General features: G+C 33.6%; 1 protein-coding gene across 1 annotated transcript in view; it reads left to right on the forward strand.

Annotated features, from left to right (window-relative positions):
- Tdrd15 (tudor domain containing 15) overlaps positions 1-15,286 on the forward strand; it is a 40,739-nt gene that overhangs the window by 19,810 nt on the left and 5,643 nt on the right. The window contains exons 3-5 of the mRNA XM_013522573.1: positions 4,863-5,043; positions 5,938-6,055; positions 7,596-7,662. Coding sequence (XP_013378027.1) covers positions 4,863-5,043; positions 5,938-6,055; positions 7,596-7,662 — 366 coding nt within the window. The remainder of the gene's footprint in view (positions 1-4,862; positions 5,044-5,937; positions 6,056-7,595; positions 7,663-15,286) is intronic.

Genomic DNA, 15,286 nt, shown 5'->3' on the forward strand with positions numbered 1-15,286 from the left:
TTCCCAGGCTTTAGTTTACATGTGCATAACTTCCTATATGAAGGAAAGATAGGTGCTCTTAACTCCCCACGAGCAATGTAAAGGATACCCAGAAGTTTAATTCTCTTGATTAAGAGTTAATTCTCTTGATTAAGAAGGTTAATTCTCTTGATTAAGAATTTTTTCCATCATAGGCCTATTTGATGAATATCATATGGGACCTAAAATTTTCTTTCTATGTGTAATTCTTAGAGGCTCATCCACAAACCATTTCTTTACATTTCTTTGTTATACATCTCCAGTCTTGATCCTCAAAAGTCCTATTGTTCTATAGAAATGATTAGCCATTGCCTATTAGTAGGCATAAATTCTTAACAATTTCTCCTTCAGGCAAAGTAGGCAAATACTAGGTTTTTCATTTGTGAAGATTTCTGTTCATTCCTCCCTTGAGTTGTACTGTGATTACTCAGCAGTCTATTTCTAGATATTAATGGCATTAGATAAGAGCCATGTATTAACCAGGTTCAGAGTTTATTTCCCCTCTGATGTGAAACTCCTTCTAAGGCCATTTGTATTATTTGAGGAAGGGATGGTGGTACGGAGGAGTAGGCTTTTGATAGTTTGGGTAACCTGGTCATATAATTACCTGTGCTTTGCGCTTTCATTGACTTACACTGTTTAATACAGGTATCTTCTTGGTACATTTACTTTTTACACTAAAAAATGGTGGCATGGTTCCTGAAAACTTTGTCTTTTTCTTTTTTTATTTACCCAAGTGAGTAGTTGTGGGAGTTTTTAGGTGAATATCAGAAAGAAACTTCTGGGTATCCTTTACATTGATCATGGGGAGTTAAGAGCACCTATCTTTCCTTCATATAGGAAGTTATACACATGTAAGCTAAAGCCTGGGAATTGTGTGAAGCCCTGCGACTTTAAATATTGAAGGCTTAAGAATGCCATTTGTGTCCTAAGCTTTTGCTTTATTCTAATTTAAATCTTCAGTGTATTACGTATTGATTTTCTTCTTAAAGATTCTAGAGTCAAGTAAGCATAGCCTGGAATTACTATAGATCAGACAATGCTGATTATGACACCACATAAATTACCTAGAAAGAGATAAATGCTATAGTAAGTATCCAGGTTTCTATAAAACTTATGTCTTTTTCTAGGTTTCCAGTGTTCTATTTAAATTTATAAAGTTGGGTATTGAAAGAGCTTCTGTTCTGTTGCTTGTTCTTTTTCTGAGATAACATTTATACTTTGATAAGATTTTACATTCTTGTCCTACATGTTCTGTTTTAAACTGTTTTTCATTTTCCTCTAAATTTTTATGTATTCTGTCAAATTTTTCTCCTATTTATTTTGGGTTCACTTTCCCCATCATAGTTTTAAATTTTTCGAGCCTGTACATTTTTGTAATCTTAGTTGCTTCATGAAGATTTGGTTGTATAAAAATGGCATTATCCTCATTTTACATTTTGACACTAGAAATCAGAGCTTTGGAAAAAAATTCTTTGCTGTTTCTCCTAATACATTTATTCTGGGAGTAGCACTTCCTGGTTTATTTGAAGTGTCTCCCCTAACTTTTAAAGGTCCAGTTTTTCTTTTGCATTCTGATAGAAGGAAATTGATTCCTGTCAACTGTTAATTTTGTCAAGAAAGGGTTGAGCTGTGTTCTGTCACAGTAGGTGTTGGTTTTTGCCTAAGCTTAGGGAATGTCTTACTGTTCTTGGATATTCGCTTCACCTTTATTTTTTTTCTGACTTTTTAAAAAAAATTATTTTAAAGAAAATAGTACCAAAAAAAGAACAGTAGCAAAATACAAACAACACAAAGCAAGGACATTAAAAATGATACAGGATTTCAAACCAAATGATAGAAATTAACAGTGATTGTTATATTACATATTGTTATCCTCAACGAAGTTGCTCAGATTACCAGATGTAAGAATACAAGATTAATCAAATCATTAAAGGAAATAAGAAAATAATAATTTAAAAGAACATTAGAGACAATACACAGTGTCACTAGGCAGGATTGTAGGAATTCACTAATGGATATTATATTGCAAATTGTTGTCGTCACATACGTTGCTCAGATTACCAGATACAAGCATGCAAAATTGGTAAAAATATTGAACTTAAAAAAAACTTTTAATCATTAACTGTTCCCCTCAACAAACCATCAGACATCAACAATACAGTTATGCCACTGATCCATATATATATATAACATATGTATATGTGTATATATATATATATATATATATGCCTTAGTACTTTCCTTTTCTTCTTTCCCTCATCCCAGTTTTTCCTTCCTTTGAGCAATTTCTTCCCCTTTCTTATTATCTATTGTACATTTTGGGTTTTATTTACTCTTTCGTGTTCTTACACCAGGGAGATAATATGATGTTTACACATATGGGTCTGATTTATTTCACTTATGAATATGGTCTCTAGTTGCATCCATTTACCTATAAAAGCCTCAAGTTTATCTTTTTTTATAGCTGAGTAATACTCCATTGTATAGAAATACTACAACTTTTTTATCCATTCCTCAGTTGATGGACATTTGGGTTGTTTCTAAGGTTTAGCTATGACAAATTGTGCTGCTATAAACATGGGTGCACATACATTGCTATGGTATGATGTTTTTAGAATGTCTCAAATCCAAAGGTTAGCTAAGGTAGAAAACTCTGCTTCTATGCTGATGATCCCCCCTCTTTTTTCCTTTCTATAACTAGCCATGCCAGTGTCAAGATCTGGACATACTCAATTTGCTTCATTGTGATTCTGTGCTTACCAGGCCTCAGCCTATTTATCTCAATAATATAACAATCCTGGGGGTGCGTACTGGTGCTGACAGGGTTCAACTATTGTTAATTGACAAAGTGTAGGGAGTGTATCTTATTTGTTTACCATCTGTTCTTGCTTCTCTCTCTCACTGCTTTGAATTATGGGTTATTGGAAGGAGTCTGAATTAGAGAACGTGGTTTTCTCACAAGAGGAGGATGAACTCTCCAGAGAACCTTATTTGGCTAACTTCTATTATGCCATGTCTAATATTAGTAGAAATTTGTTAAAAGTTTCTGGAAAATAAAGATGTCTCTTCTATGTTTTCCAGGGATGCTACATAGTCTTCCTATGTTTTGCTTTATTTACTTGTTATTTCAGTGAAGTTTTTAAAAAGTACATAAGGCAATGAGCAGTTAGATTTTTATCTCACCAACATTCTGTCCAGTGCATAAAGTTTTTCAGTATGTTTACTTTGGTAAAAATACAGGTGTAGAATTATTTCTAAGGTTATGTTTACATACCAAATTTATATAAGAATAATTGTATTTAATTTGACAGCTATCCAGATGCTGATTAGTACTTGTTTGCTTTTTAGATAATGGATTCAGCATCTCTGTTACCCGCATTTCTAGATGTAGATTTGACAGTATCATGTATTGAATGTTGTTCCAATGATATTCTTGTGAAATTTCAAGGCTGAAATAATGGTGAATGTGAGTTTGACTATTACATATTGCAGAGAGAGATACAACCTGTTCCAAAAATAAAAAATAATTTGGACATCTTTGAGTTTTGTCTGGTAGAAGAAGGAGTAATTGGATGGCAGAGAGAAAGAATCATGGAAAAGAAAAATGAGCTCTATACAGTGCTCGTTATAGATCAAGGAGAAGAATTAACAGTTGCTAGTTCCCAGGTTGCTTCAGCCTGTGATACTGTATTTGATCTACCACCATGGGTACTTTTTGATATTTCTGCCAACATTCTTCCAGTTGGAGAAAAATGGTCTTGTAAGGCTTTAAATTATTCAAGTCTTTAGTAGGAATACAACTGAAAGGTCACGTTCAGGCTATTTTGCCTCTGTAAATGATTCTTCCCAAAGCACCACAAGTTATATCCTGGACTCTTGAATTACAATTAGGAAGATTTATTGATGGAGATTCATTTTGTCTTATTGTGGAACTGTTAAAAGAATTCTGTCAACAAATGCCAGATTTATTACAACATAAAATAACTGAATTGTCATTAAGTGATTATGACAATTTACTTGACATTCAACATATTTTGGATAATTTGCAGCCATCTTTACCAGTAGGAAGTTTTGAAAGTGTAAGGATATCATCTGCATTGAGCCCAAGTAAATTTTATTGTCAGTTGGTTAAATGGATTCCAGAACTAGAAAACCTGACAATATGTATGAATTTACATTATGATATTATTAGTCAAGAAACTAATCCCAACTGTGATAATTATAGACTACCTTGTGTTACTAAAAGCAGAAATGGAGAGTGGCATAGAGGAATTCCTCAGCAACTCTTGCCCGGTAATCAAGTAAAAATTTGGTTTATGGATTATGGCAGTAGTGAGTCTATCCCCGCAATTCCTGTAAAGAAACTGAAACAGGATTTTAGTTTAGTACCATTATTTTCATTTCCATGTTCCCTGACATATTTACATAGTTCGGACAGAAATGCAAGGAAACTTCAACTGAGTGTATTTAAACAGGTCTTGTTAGGACAAATAGTATATTCACACATCAATAGGTTCAATAAGGATGAACATTTGTATTATGTGACATTACAGACTCAAGAGTCTATAGTTAATTCTGAATGTCTGCTAAAGACTGTAAGCACACAAATATTTTGTCCAGTGTCTGGTTCAAAAATCTCCAACATCTTGAGTGAGCCAGGTGCTTATGATGTAAACAACTTCGCAGTTGAGAGTTTTGTTGAAAATATTAAACAATCAGTAGACAGTCTAAATAAGAATGATATTTTAAAAGTAGGGTGTTCTGTTAAAACTGTGGAAATGGAGGTAAAGACTGCCTATATAGCTTTTGTATCATATGTATTAAATCTATCAAATTTCCAGGTATGTACTAATGACCATGAGAATGAATTTCAAGATATAATGAAAAATATAAACAAATGTTATGATTCATGTAAAAATGATGAACTGATTCTAAGAAATCCTAAACCTGGAATGTTATGTTGTGCTAGATACAGCAAGGACAGGTACTTTTACAGAGCTCTCATCACTGAAATTAATGATGGTAAGATTAATGTTTATTTTTTAGATTATGGAAATACTGATTCCATACCTTTCTTTGATGTGAAAATTTTGCTTCCAGGATTTTGTGAATTGCCTGCTTTAGCCATGTGCTGTTCGCTTGCACATATAATTCCTATTAAAGATGTACGGGTAAAGGCAGCAGTGGATTATTTTAAAAAAATTGTTTTGAAGAAAGAAATTCTGCTTCAAGTTTTAAGAAAAAAGAATACAAGTATATTGTAAATATTCAGAATATTGAAGCCTCAGACAATATTGATATTGTGTCTCTTATGTCAGAAGCTGGATATGCAGAATATTGGGAAATAGAGCCAGAACATTTTGCAGAATCTGTAACTGAATATTCAGTGTTAAATTTAAAGTCTAAGAGGAAAGTCACTGTTAAGAATGTCACATCTGCCCTTCTTGAAAGACCTAAACCTGAAAAGTATCTTTCAAGTAAGTTGGAAGAAGATAACTTATCTTTGTGTAAGTCCCAAACTGTTAATTTCTTAGATTTAAAAAAATCTTTTCATTTTGTCTTTGGGTCATGATTCATCAAGGCCTTATAAAGAACCTATATTTAAACCAGGAACAGTTGTTTAAGTTAAATGTTCTCATTACTACTGTGCAGGTGACTTTTCATGCCAGCTCCAGTGTAAGTCAGAAGACCTAAAATTAATAATGGAACAAATACAGAGTTATTATAGCATTCATTCTGATTCTTACCAGTTTGGGCAGATTGCTTGCATAGCTAAATCTTCCAAAGATGGGAAGTGGTATAGAGCTGCCGTTTTGACTCAAGTATCAAAAAAAGAAGTTGACATAATATTTGTGGACTATGGTTACCCAAGAACGAGTTTTAATTAAAGATCTTTGTGCTATTTTCTTTTTTTAGATGGCCAAGCCTTCAGATGTTGTCTTAAGCATTTATTTGAACCAGTTAGTTGTAAATTATTTTGTTGGACAAGAGAAGCATCCAGAGACTTTGGAGGTTTTATTTCTTCATCTAGAGGGTTAGTAACTTGCATAATATATGCCCTAGTTTTTATACAGCCAAACTGTTTGTATAATTTAGTGGATTTTCAATCTTCATTTACTAGTGCAGAAGAGTTCCTTATCAGTTATGGGTCTGTGCAGTGTAGCACATTATCAAATCTATTGTCATCTTCAATTAGTCTGTACAGTTACTACTACTCTTCCTTTAATATAAAAATTGTAAGTGAAGAAATAGTATATATATATATCTCACATATGTAGTCCCCAAAAGTTTTATTGTGAGCTTAGTAGAAATAATACAGATCTGGAGATGCTAAAAACAAGAATCATAGACATGATTAGCCTAAAAAATCACCCAAAATATGATTCTAGTAAAATGAGATTGTGCATATCTAAGTATGTAGAGGATGGTCTGTCATACAGAGTATTAGCAAAACCAACAGGTTCATCATCTGAATTTCTAGTGTATTTTGTGGACTTTGGAAATCAACAATTAGTGAAAGAAAATATATTGATGGCTATTTCAGATCAGTTTCCAGAGTTGCTAGTTACACCTATGCAAGCTGTTAAGTGTTTCTTGTCAGATCTTAGAGATATAGAGACTCCAGAAGAAATCAATAACTGGTTCAAAAACCAGTTTTTTGGAAAATCACTAAAGGCAGTGATACTGTCCAGGGAGTCAGATGACCAGCTTGGTATTGAGTTATATGATGGATGTCAACATGTAAATCAGAAAATTAAAATGTTGCTTTATGAAAAAACCATTTTGACCAAGGATAGTATGTAGAAAAGAGTCATAAATAAGAATAAGAGGCATGCTGATTCTCAGAAAGGCAAAATAGAATACAACTATACCCATAATATGATAAATAAAACTAGTCTAGTAATGTATTCTGAAAACAAAATAGGCCAATTAATGCATCCCAGAAGTGCACATGCCAAGCTTCTGCAACCACTGGTTTGTTATAAAATTGAACCAGTGTCTAAAACCAAAGTGAAGTCGTTAAATGATGGACTTAAAAATAAAGGTCTAAAAATTATTCATGGATCTGAACATATTCTTAATGAAAATGATATGGGGCAAAAACCAGTAAAGGTTGTATCACAGTCATTTCTCAGAGAGTTAAATCAAGCAGTATCACAGAATCTACATAACATAATTAGACCACAGATCAAAGATCTTTCTAAACTCAAAATTTACTCGAATGCCCAGATAAAAGGGTATGTATCCAATATCAGTAATCCAGCAAGTTTTCATATTCAGCTTCTTGAGAATGGAAAGGTTATCTTCAGACTTGCAGATGCTCTCAATGGAAGAGCAAATAGAGTGAAAGAACAAAGCTCGGGTAAAGTTTTGGTGAGAGATCTTGTAGTTGCAGAGCACTCTGGTGATAGTGCCATTTACAGAGCAGTTTTTAAGAAAATTTTGCCAGAAAATACTTTTGAAGTGGAATTTATTGACTATGGTAATACTGCAATAGTGAACAGATCTAAAATTTATCAACTTAAGACAGAATTCTTAACTATTCCTCACCTGGGCATCCATTCTTTTCTCAGTGGAGTAAAATGGAATGAGCCTGCTGAAATATGGGACAGCAAAACTGTGGGTTATTTTGCCTCAATAGTAAGTAAAAAAATAGTATCTTATGAGTTTTTGAAAAACCATGACCAGAAATGGGGAGTTAGCCTAATTTGTGATGAAAAATATGTCATCAATGAACTTGGTAAATAGACAGCATATTGGAAAACACAGAAGACAGTATTGCGAATGCTTTGGGTTGTCTCTGAAAGTGTGAGCCTTGATGAAGATAATGAAATGATAAAAGGAAGATCAAATGCATGTGAAGAGTCTTCGATCATTCAACCCTCCTACCAACAGCTGGTTAAAATTCCCTTTGAAGAGTTAAAACCTGGACAATTTGAAAAAGCTGAAGTACTTCGTGTTTCAAAGAGTGGAAGATTCTATGTGAAGTTATTAAAAATAAAAAAATCTTATCAGATTTAACTGTATTTCTTACTAAAGAAGAAAGATCTTCATCAGTTTAAAATATTGAAGAAGACAGAATGTTTGGCAAAATCTAGCAAAACTTTGAAGTGGTATTGAACAAAAGTAGAAAAAAAGTGTGTTGGTGAAAATGTGCTTTTTTTTTAGTAGATCATGGTAAGTATGAAACAGTGTCTCTAACTAATGCCAAGGTACTTTGTAATGAAATCGCAAGCTGTGCCTTGTAAATGGATTTGGTTTGAAAATTCTAAGAGCATGCCTTTTGAGTCCATGGTGTATTTACTTGCTCATTTGAAGTAAGCATCCTTTCCCTGAAATATGTAGACTGTGCTTGGGAAGTAGATATTTTGATAGATGGTATGCTACTTTTGGAATATTTCAGTCCAAATACAGTTCAGATTGAAGAGAGCAAAATTCAGTCTTCAGAAATTATTTTCAGTATGGAATCTCAGGCTTTTATGTCATCATGTGGAGTAAGATCATTTACTTGGACACAACTTCAAAATGGTGGGCAGTATAGTGGTACTGCCATGCTGTTTCTTTTTTCTTTTTTTTTTTTTTGCCACGCTGTTTCTGATCCATCAAATTTCTGTGTTCAGTTAGAAGATTTTTTTCAACACAATGAAGTATCTTTTTGTTTTGCTTTCTGACCTGCCAGAAACCTTACATGTTACCTCAAGAACTCATAATTCCTGTTTCTAGTTATTTGTTCAAATGTGAAATGGAAGATCAATGGAATAGAGTAGAAATTTGTGAAGTCTCTGCTAGATCTTTGCTTCTTATGTTGGTTGACTATGGGTTTTCTTTCTGTATACCTTATTCAGGTAGGAAAAAGTCTTAAAGTTGTTCCTGAGGAACTTTTGTATTTGCCAAGGTTAAGTTATCCATGTGTCTTACATGGCATTTTACCTGTTACAGGGAAACACTGGAATGAAAAAGTCAAAAGCTTTTAAAATGGTTTTTTAAGCGAACCAGGCTTAGTTTTTCAGTTTAGAGAATGTGGTTTCAAAACAAAACTGAAAGTAGATGTCATTCATGAGAAAAAGAATTTGGCAGATGTACTAGTTGCATCTGGACTTGCAGTGTATTCTAGAGATTCAGCTGATCTTGATGCAGTTACTGCTACTGGATGTACTAAAATCTGATGTAAGTTACAGAGTAAGACTATTTGCCCATTGTTAAATCAAAATTATGACAAAAAAGAAAATATGAATTGTACATGTATCGAGAAACAAAAGGTAAAAAAAGCTTTGAAGAAGAAAGAAGTCTTTCTGCTTTGAAGAAGAAAGAAGTCTATCAACTCCTCTTAAAGAAAAAACATTCTAGTAACAAATGGCATTCTAGAAATTTGAAACTGAAAAATAAAGTTTGTAGTGGAAAACATAATACTCAAAGTACCATTACATTTGATATATGTGGAGCAGCTTTGTTTTGGGAACTGCCTGATTGCTTGAAAAATAATACCAATTGGTTCAAAAACATTTTTGAAAAACTACCAGCTGAAGAAATGCAGGAAAAGAACACAGTGGACTTGATAACAGGAGTAAAAGCATTGTATGTTAATGAAAAAACTGTATTGGAAAACTTAAAAGGTAAGCAGTCATTTTTAAATTTTTCTGTAGATTCTATTTTTGATATTTCATTGCTAAAATTATCCAAATTAAATATACCATGTTGCAAGAAAACAAGAAAAACTCTTAATAAGATCCATGGTATTTATAGCACACTCATTTTTGTTGTTCAGTGGAGGGAGATGAAACTTCAGATTGTTTATGCGTTAGTTTGACAACAAAGGATACATGGAATACTCAGTAATTACCTTGTTTTAGGTGTTTCAGATGTTCCAGAGTAAAATTGGTAAGCATAGGACAATAACTTCTAATATTAAACCATGTTAAAGGAATCTAGATGTTTTAGATTATTTTCCCAGGAGAGAGTGTATATTGAATATATTTTATTTGATAAACTATTCTAGTTTAAAAGCCATGGGTATTATTTTATCATTACTTTTTACATTTTTAGATGTCATTCCTACTAAAATTTGTTTCAGTTGCTACTTGTAGAGTCATAACTAGACCCATGGTTGTTACCATTTTCTCTAGAAAATATGGATGATTATAGGAAGGATATTTTTTATAAGTATATGAAGCAAGGTCAGATGTAATTGCATCTTTAAACCCATCTCTGGTGGCTTTTTTTCCCCCCCTTTTACATTTGTATGTATTTTGCTTGATTTTTATATTTATATTTGTTTGGTTTGGTTCCTGGTTTTCTAAATTTTAATTTTCATTAACATGCATTAATTGTACATATTAATGGGGTTTAATATATTTCCATACATACAGCAAACACAGCTCAAATTCAGCCTCCCTTTATTCTCCTTTCCCCCCATCACTCCCATACACTCTAGTAATCGTTATTCTATATGAACTTCAACTCCTTTTAGCTTGAAGTTATGGATATTCATGATAATGCAGGAACAGTAGTACTTCGTATGTGGGGGAATCCATATTTTGTCTTGCATTTACCTGTGCATTGGAATTTATTTTGCAAGTAAACACTTAGCAAGTACAGAGTATTGTTTTGATTCCAAAAATAGAACCATGAAAATATACAAGTGCTTTTAAGAGTCAGCATAAACCAAATAGTTCTGTGTAACTGTTTGGTAATTTAAGTTATTTAGGAAGCCTTGGACAATTCTTAACCGAGACAGGATAAATCAGTTGTATTATATTCTGCATATCTATGTTGAACATTTTGGTGTTGTTTTTGAAACTGGGAAATAATTTTCAGAAATACTGTATTTAATGAAGATAGGTGAACTTAAGTTTGGTATCTTCCAGAACTTTGGGAGGCTGAGGCATAGTACAAATTTGAACCCCATCTGGGCAATTTAGTGACTTTATGAAACCTTGTCTCAAAATTTAAAAAAAAGAATGCTGGGGATGTAGCTCAATGCAAAGGCTGTAAATTCAATCCCTAGTACCAGAAAAAAAAATTGAGCCCTTGAATTTTAAAATTATTCCAGACTGGAAACTTGGTATATGTCTAACTAACCAGTGTATAGCCTGAGCTATTTTACAACAGGGGATTTCACGCTTATTCTCTGTAATCACAAGTCTTTGACTACTATGTGTTGTTGTTCCCTTGGCTAGACTTTGGAGATTATTTTCTGCAGTTCTGAAGAGTGTTTCCATTGGGAAACTAATTCATTTTATACAACTTCAGTGGCTGTTGCATCACTAGGATGCTTTTGGTTACCATGGAATATGGCAACATTAATAATTTGGATTAATGGAAATGAATTGGAATATGTAATACCTCTTACATAAGATTATATAATAACTTTTTACCCACTTGGGCCAAGATTACAATTTAATCAGGAAGGACCTCACGGGCCTTTGGATTTTTAGAGTATTTTTAAATTTCATTTATGTGTCTTGATATTCTACATTTAGAAATGACAGCATTTTCTGGTGTGGTGGCGCATACCTGTAATCCCAGCTCTTGGGAGGCTGAGTCAGGAGGATCATTGCAAGGCCAGCCTGGGCTACAAAGTGAGCATCAAGGCCGGCCTGGGCTACAAAGTGAGCTCAAGACCAGCCTGAACTGCACAGGGAGACCCTGTCTCAAAAAGACAAAAAAAAAAAAAAAAAAAAAGAATTGACAAACTAGAAAATTTATTTGCAGTATTTAAGTTATTAAACACTATTGAAAATGATGTTTTTATAAAACTTCATTTCAGTTAATTTCTAATTGAGTTTTCCTATTTAGATAGAATTCCAGTAGAGAATGTATGTGAAAATATTTGTTTTAAAATGAATTACATTTAATTTAAAATTAACCTTTCTTATTTTGAAGGGACATTAATTTTTTAAATTACATTAGTTATTTTATTACGTTTTAATATTACTACAAAAAAGAAATATAATCTTCAGCATAATGTGTGGCTTAATTCAGCATATTTTAAATTAAAAACATAATAGTTTTTTTCTAGGATTTATAGTTTCTTACAATAGTGTTATAATAATGCATTATTCTCACTTTAAAACACATTAATTTGTTAGTAGGATATGTTACTTTATAAGTGTTGGAAACAGATTTTTGCTTAAAAATTGGGAGAGCAGAATATTTAAAGTATTAGGTAAAATATTAGAATTACTAAGTTTTACTTTGGAAATTTTCAAATTTTGCTCTATATCAGGTACATTGTTAAACTCATGTAAAAATGTCTTGTTAATATAATAAAAAGTATGATTCATTAGAGAAAAAGTTAAGACTTGATTTTTAAAAGAGTATTCACACATTGAACTTTTTCATGGCTCTATTGAAATAAAAGACATTTCAAACTGTAATAACTAAATTATGTAGCAATTTCCTAGTATAATTATTTCCATTCTGAATTCTTCTGTTTGAGATGCTAAATTAAATTTTATTATTTACTTTTTCTGATTGATTTTTGCTTTTTCATATGTGTCTTGGTATTAGTAGTTTTTTTCTGATATTTAAAAAGCATATTGAATTCTAATACTTTATTAGCTAGTTTACCTGTGGATGGAACAAAATACCCAAAAACCACAACTTAAATGATGAGTGGTTTATTTTGCCTCACAGTTTTAGTGGATTCATTCCATGGCTGGCTGGCTTCAAGGCAGGAACAACATGGCAGAATAGCATGGCATAGGAGGAAAACTCTGCACCACATGGTGACGAGGAAGTGGAGAGACAAACGGGGTTCTGGGGATGAGAATACAGCCTTTCAAGTCACACCTCTAGTGACCCACCCATTCTGATCAGGCCCCACCTCCAAATGTGAAAGTTTTGGGGGCATTGTAGCTCTAACCCATAATATCCTACCCTTTGTTCTCTAAAAGGCTCATGTCCATATCATCACGCAAAATGCATTTAGTCCATCTGAAAGAGTTGCCAGTGTTTTATGACAGCATTGCTAAAAAGTCTAAGTTGAAAGTGTGCTCTGAGACTTAGAGTAAACTCATAGTTGTGAGCCCCTATAAAAATCAGAACATTGACTATCTCTAATATACATTGGCATAGGGTAAACATTCCCTTTCCCACTCCCATTATGAGGGATAGAGGAATAGAAAGAAATCAAACCAAAGCAAGACCCAAACCCAGCAGGACAAACATTAAATTGTGTAGCTCCATGTCAAGCACCTAGAGTAGATTGTGGTAAGATGTGCACGCCAAAGGACTTGAGCAGCCTTAGCCCTGTGGCCTTCCTGGTTTCCATCCACAATAGTCTTGTCTCTTGGGCTGCCAATCTTTTCAGCCTCCATTCTCTTCCTAACCTTAACTCGATAGGAAGTTTCTATCTGGTGAAACTGGAAGCTTTGCAAATAATTTAGCTGTTTTCTTCTCCCAGTTCTTACTGTAGGTCTGGCTGAAAGCAGAGAGATATACCTGTGCTACAGACTAAGCATTGTGCTACCTTGAAATTTCCTTGGGCAAATAAATTAGTCCACCATCTTTAAAGTCAGGTTTACACAATCTCTGTATATAGCATTTTAAATCTTTCTGGAATCTCTAAACTTTTCCAAACTCCTCCTGCAAATCAATTTCAAAGACTTCTGAACTGCATGGTCAAGTACAGTCATAGCAGTGGCCCCACTCCTGGTTACCAACATTCTTTATCAATTAACTTTCCTGTTACTTGGACAAAATACCCAACACCCACAACATAATGGAAGAGAGCTTACTTTTGCTCACAGTTTCAGTGGATTTAGTCTGTGGCTAACTGGCTCCAAGGTAGAAACAGCATGCATGGCTGAGGAAAGCTTTTCACCGCATCAGGCAGGAAGCAGAAAGGAATGGGATCTGGGGACAAGAATGTACCTTTTCATTTAACTCCCCTAAGTGACCACTCCTTTTGATGAAGCCCACCTCCAAATTTGAGTTTTGAAGACCACTTTAGATATAAACCATACCAAGAATCATCTTTAGAGAATGAGTTTAGAGATATTGTTACTTTAGTGTATATTCAAGGGAAATTATTTTTGATTCATGAATGTTTTGAGTTAAAATTTTTTCACAATCAGATATTTTACATGTTTCCCTAATGTCTGAAATTTGGTGACTCTCTCTCTCTCTCTCTTTTTTTTTTGATTTTCCCTGGTACTGGGAATCGAACTCATGACCTTGCACTTGCCAGGCAGGCTCTGTGCCGCTGAGCTAAATCTCCAGCCTCTTGGTGACTCTTTTAAAAGGGTAACATGACATTTAAATAATCATAGCATGAAATGACTGTGATGACATACTGGATGCATATTGGGTCCACTTTTTCTCTTCCCCTTCCCTACTCTCCTCTCCTCCATCTTTTTGGCTCTCTCTCTGAGACTGAACTCAGGGCCTTTGTAATGAACTACATGCTCAGCCATTTTCTAAAACTTTGAGCCACCTTTTTGTTAAATTGCTTAGTTTGGGCTTGAACTTGTAATCCTTCTATCTCAGCCTGTCCCAAGTGTGTGGACTGCAGGCATGCTCCACCATGCCTGGCTAAAGATTCCCTTAGCTAAACATTTTTCTTACTCAGAGAGTGATTGTGCATTTGTTCTTAAGTTTAAAGTATTTCTGAGCTGGGCAAAGTGGTGCATTCCTGTAATTCCAGCACCAAGAGAGGGTGAGGCAAGAGGATTATAAATTTTAAAATCCTGTCTTTAAAAGAGTTTGGAATGTAGCTCAATGCAGAGGTCTTGGGCTCAATTCTTAGTACTTAAAAATAAATAACCTAATGATGTATCTGAAGGTCCTGGAAAGAAAAGAACAGTTTAAATCTGAAACGAATACAAAGGAAGAAATTACAAAGATCAGAGCAGAAATTAATGAAATTGAAATAAAATTACAAAGGATCAGTGAATCAATGAGTTGGTTCCTTGAAAGAATGGGAAGGGGATCCTGAGGATGGGAGAGGGGAGGGAAAGGAGAAGTTAGAAAGGATCAAGATGCGGTATGTATATGTCTCGATTCCCCACAACCAATATGTTTACTGTGTATTGCAAACTTCTATCACACTTTAAGCAGTTCTTTAAGAAAATTTTCCTTTATCCTTTCACAGTTAAATTCTTGCTAGATTTTTAAAAATTACAGATATCTTTAATTTTCTTATTCATTCTATAGTTTAGATATTAGTCTAAGCCTGTTCAAACATCTTCAGTATTAATTTTTTCCTATATACGACTTTTAGAATCATTTTCATACTATGTTTTTTATAATATAACCTTAAAAC

Source organism: Chinchilla lanigera, unplaced genomic scaffold (genome assembly GCF_000276665.1).
Source record: "Chinchilla lanigera isolate Chin_1 unplaced genomic scaffold, ChiLan1.0 scaffold00068, whole genome shotgun sequence".
NCBI classification, from domain to species: Eukaryota; Metazoa; Chordata; class Mammalia; order Rodentia; family Chinchillidae; genus Chinchilla; species Chinchilla lanigera.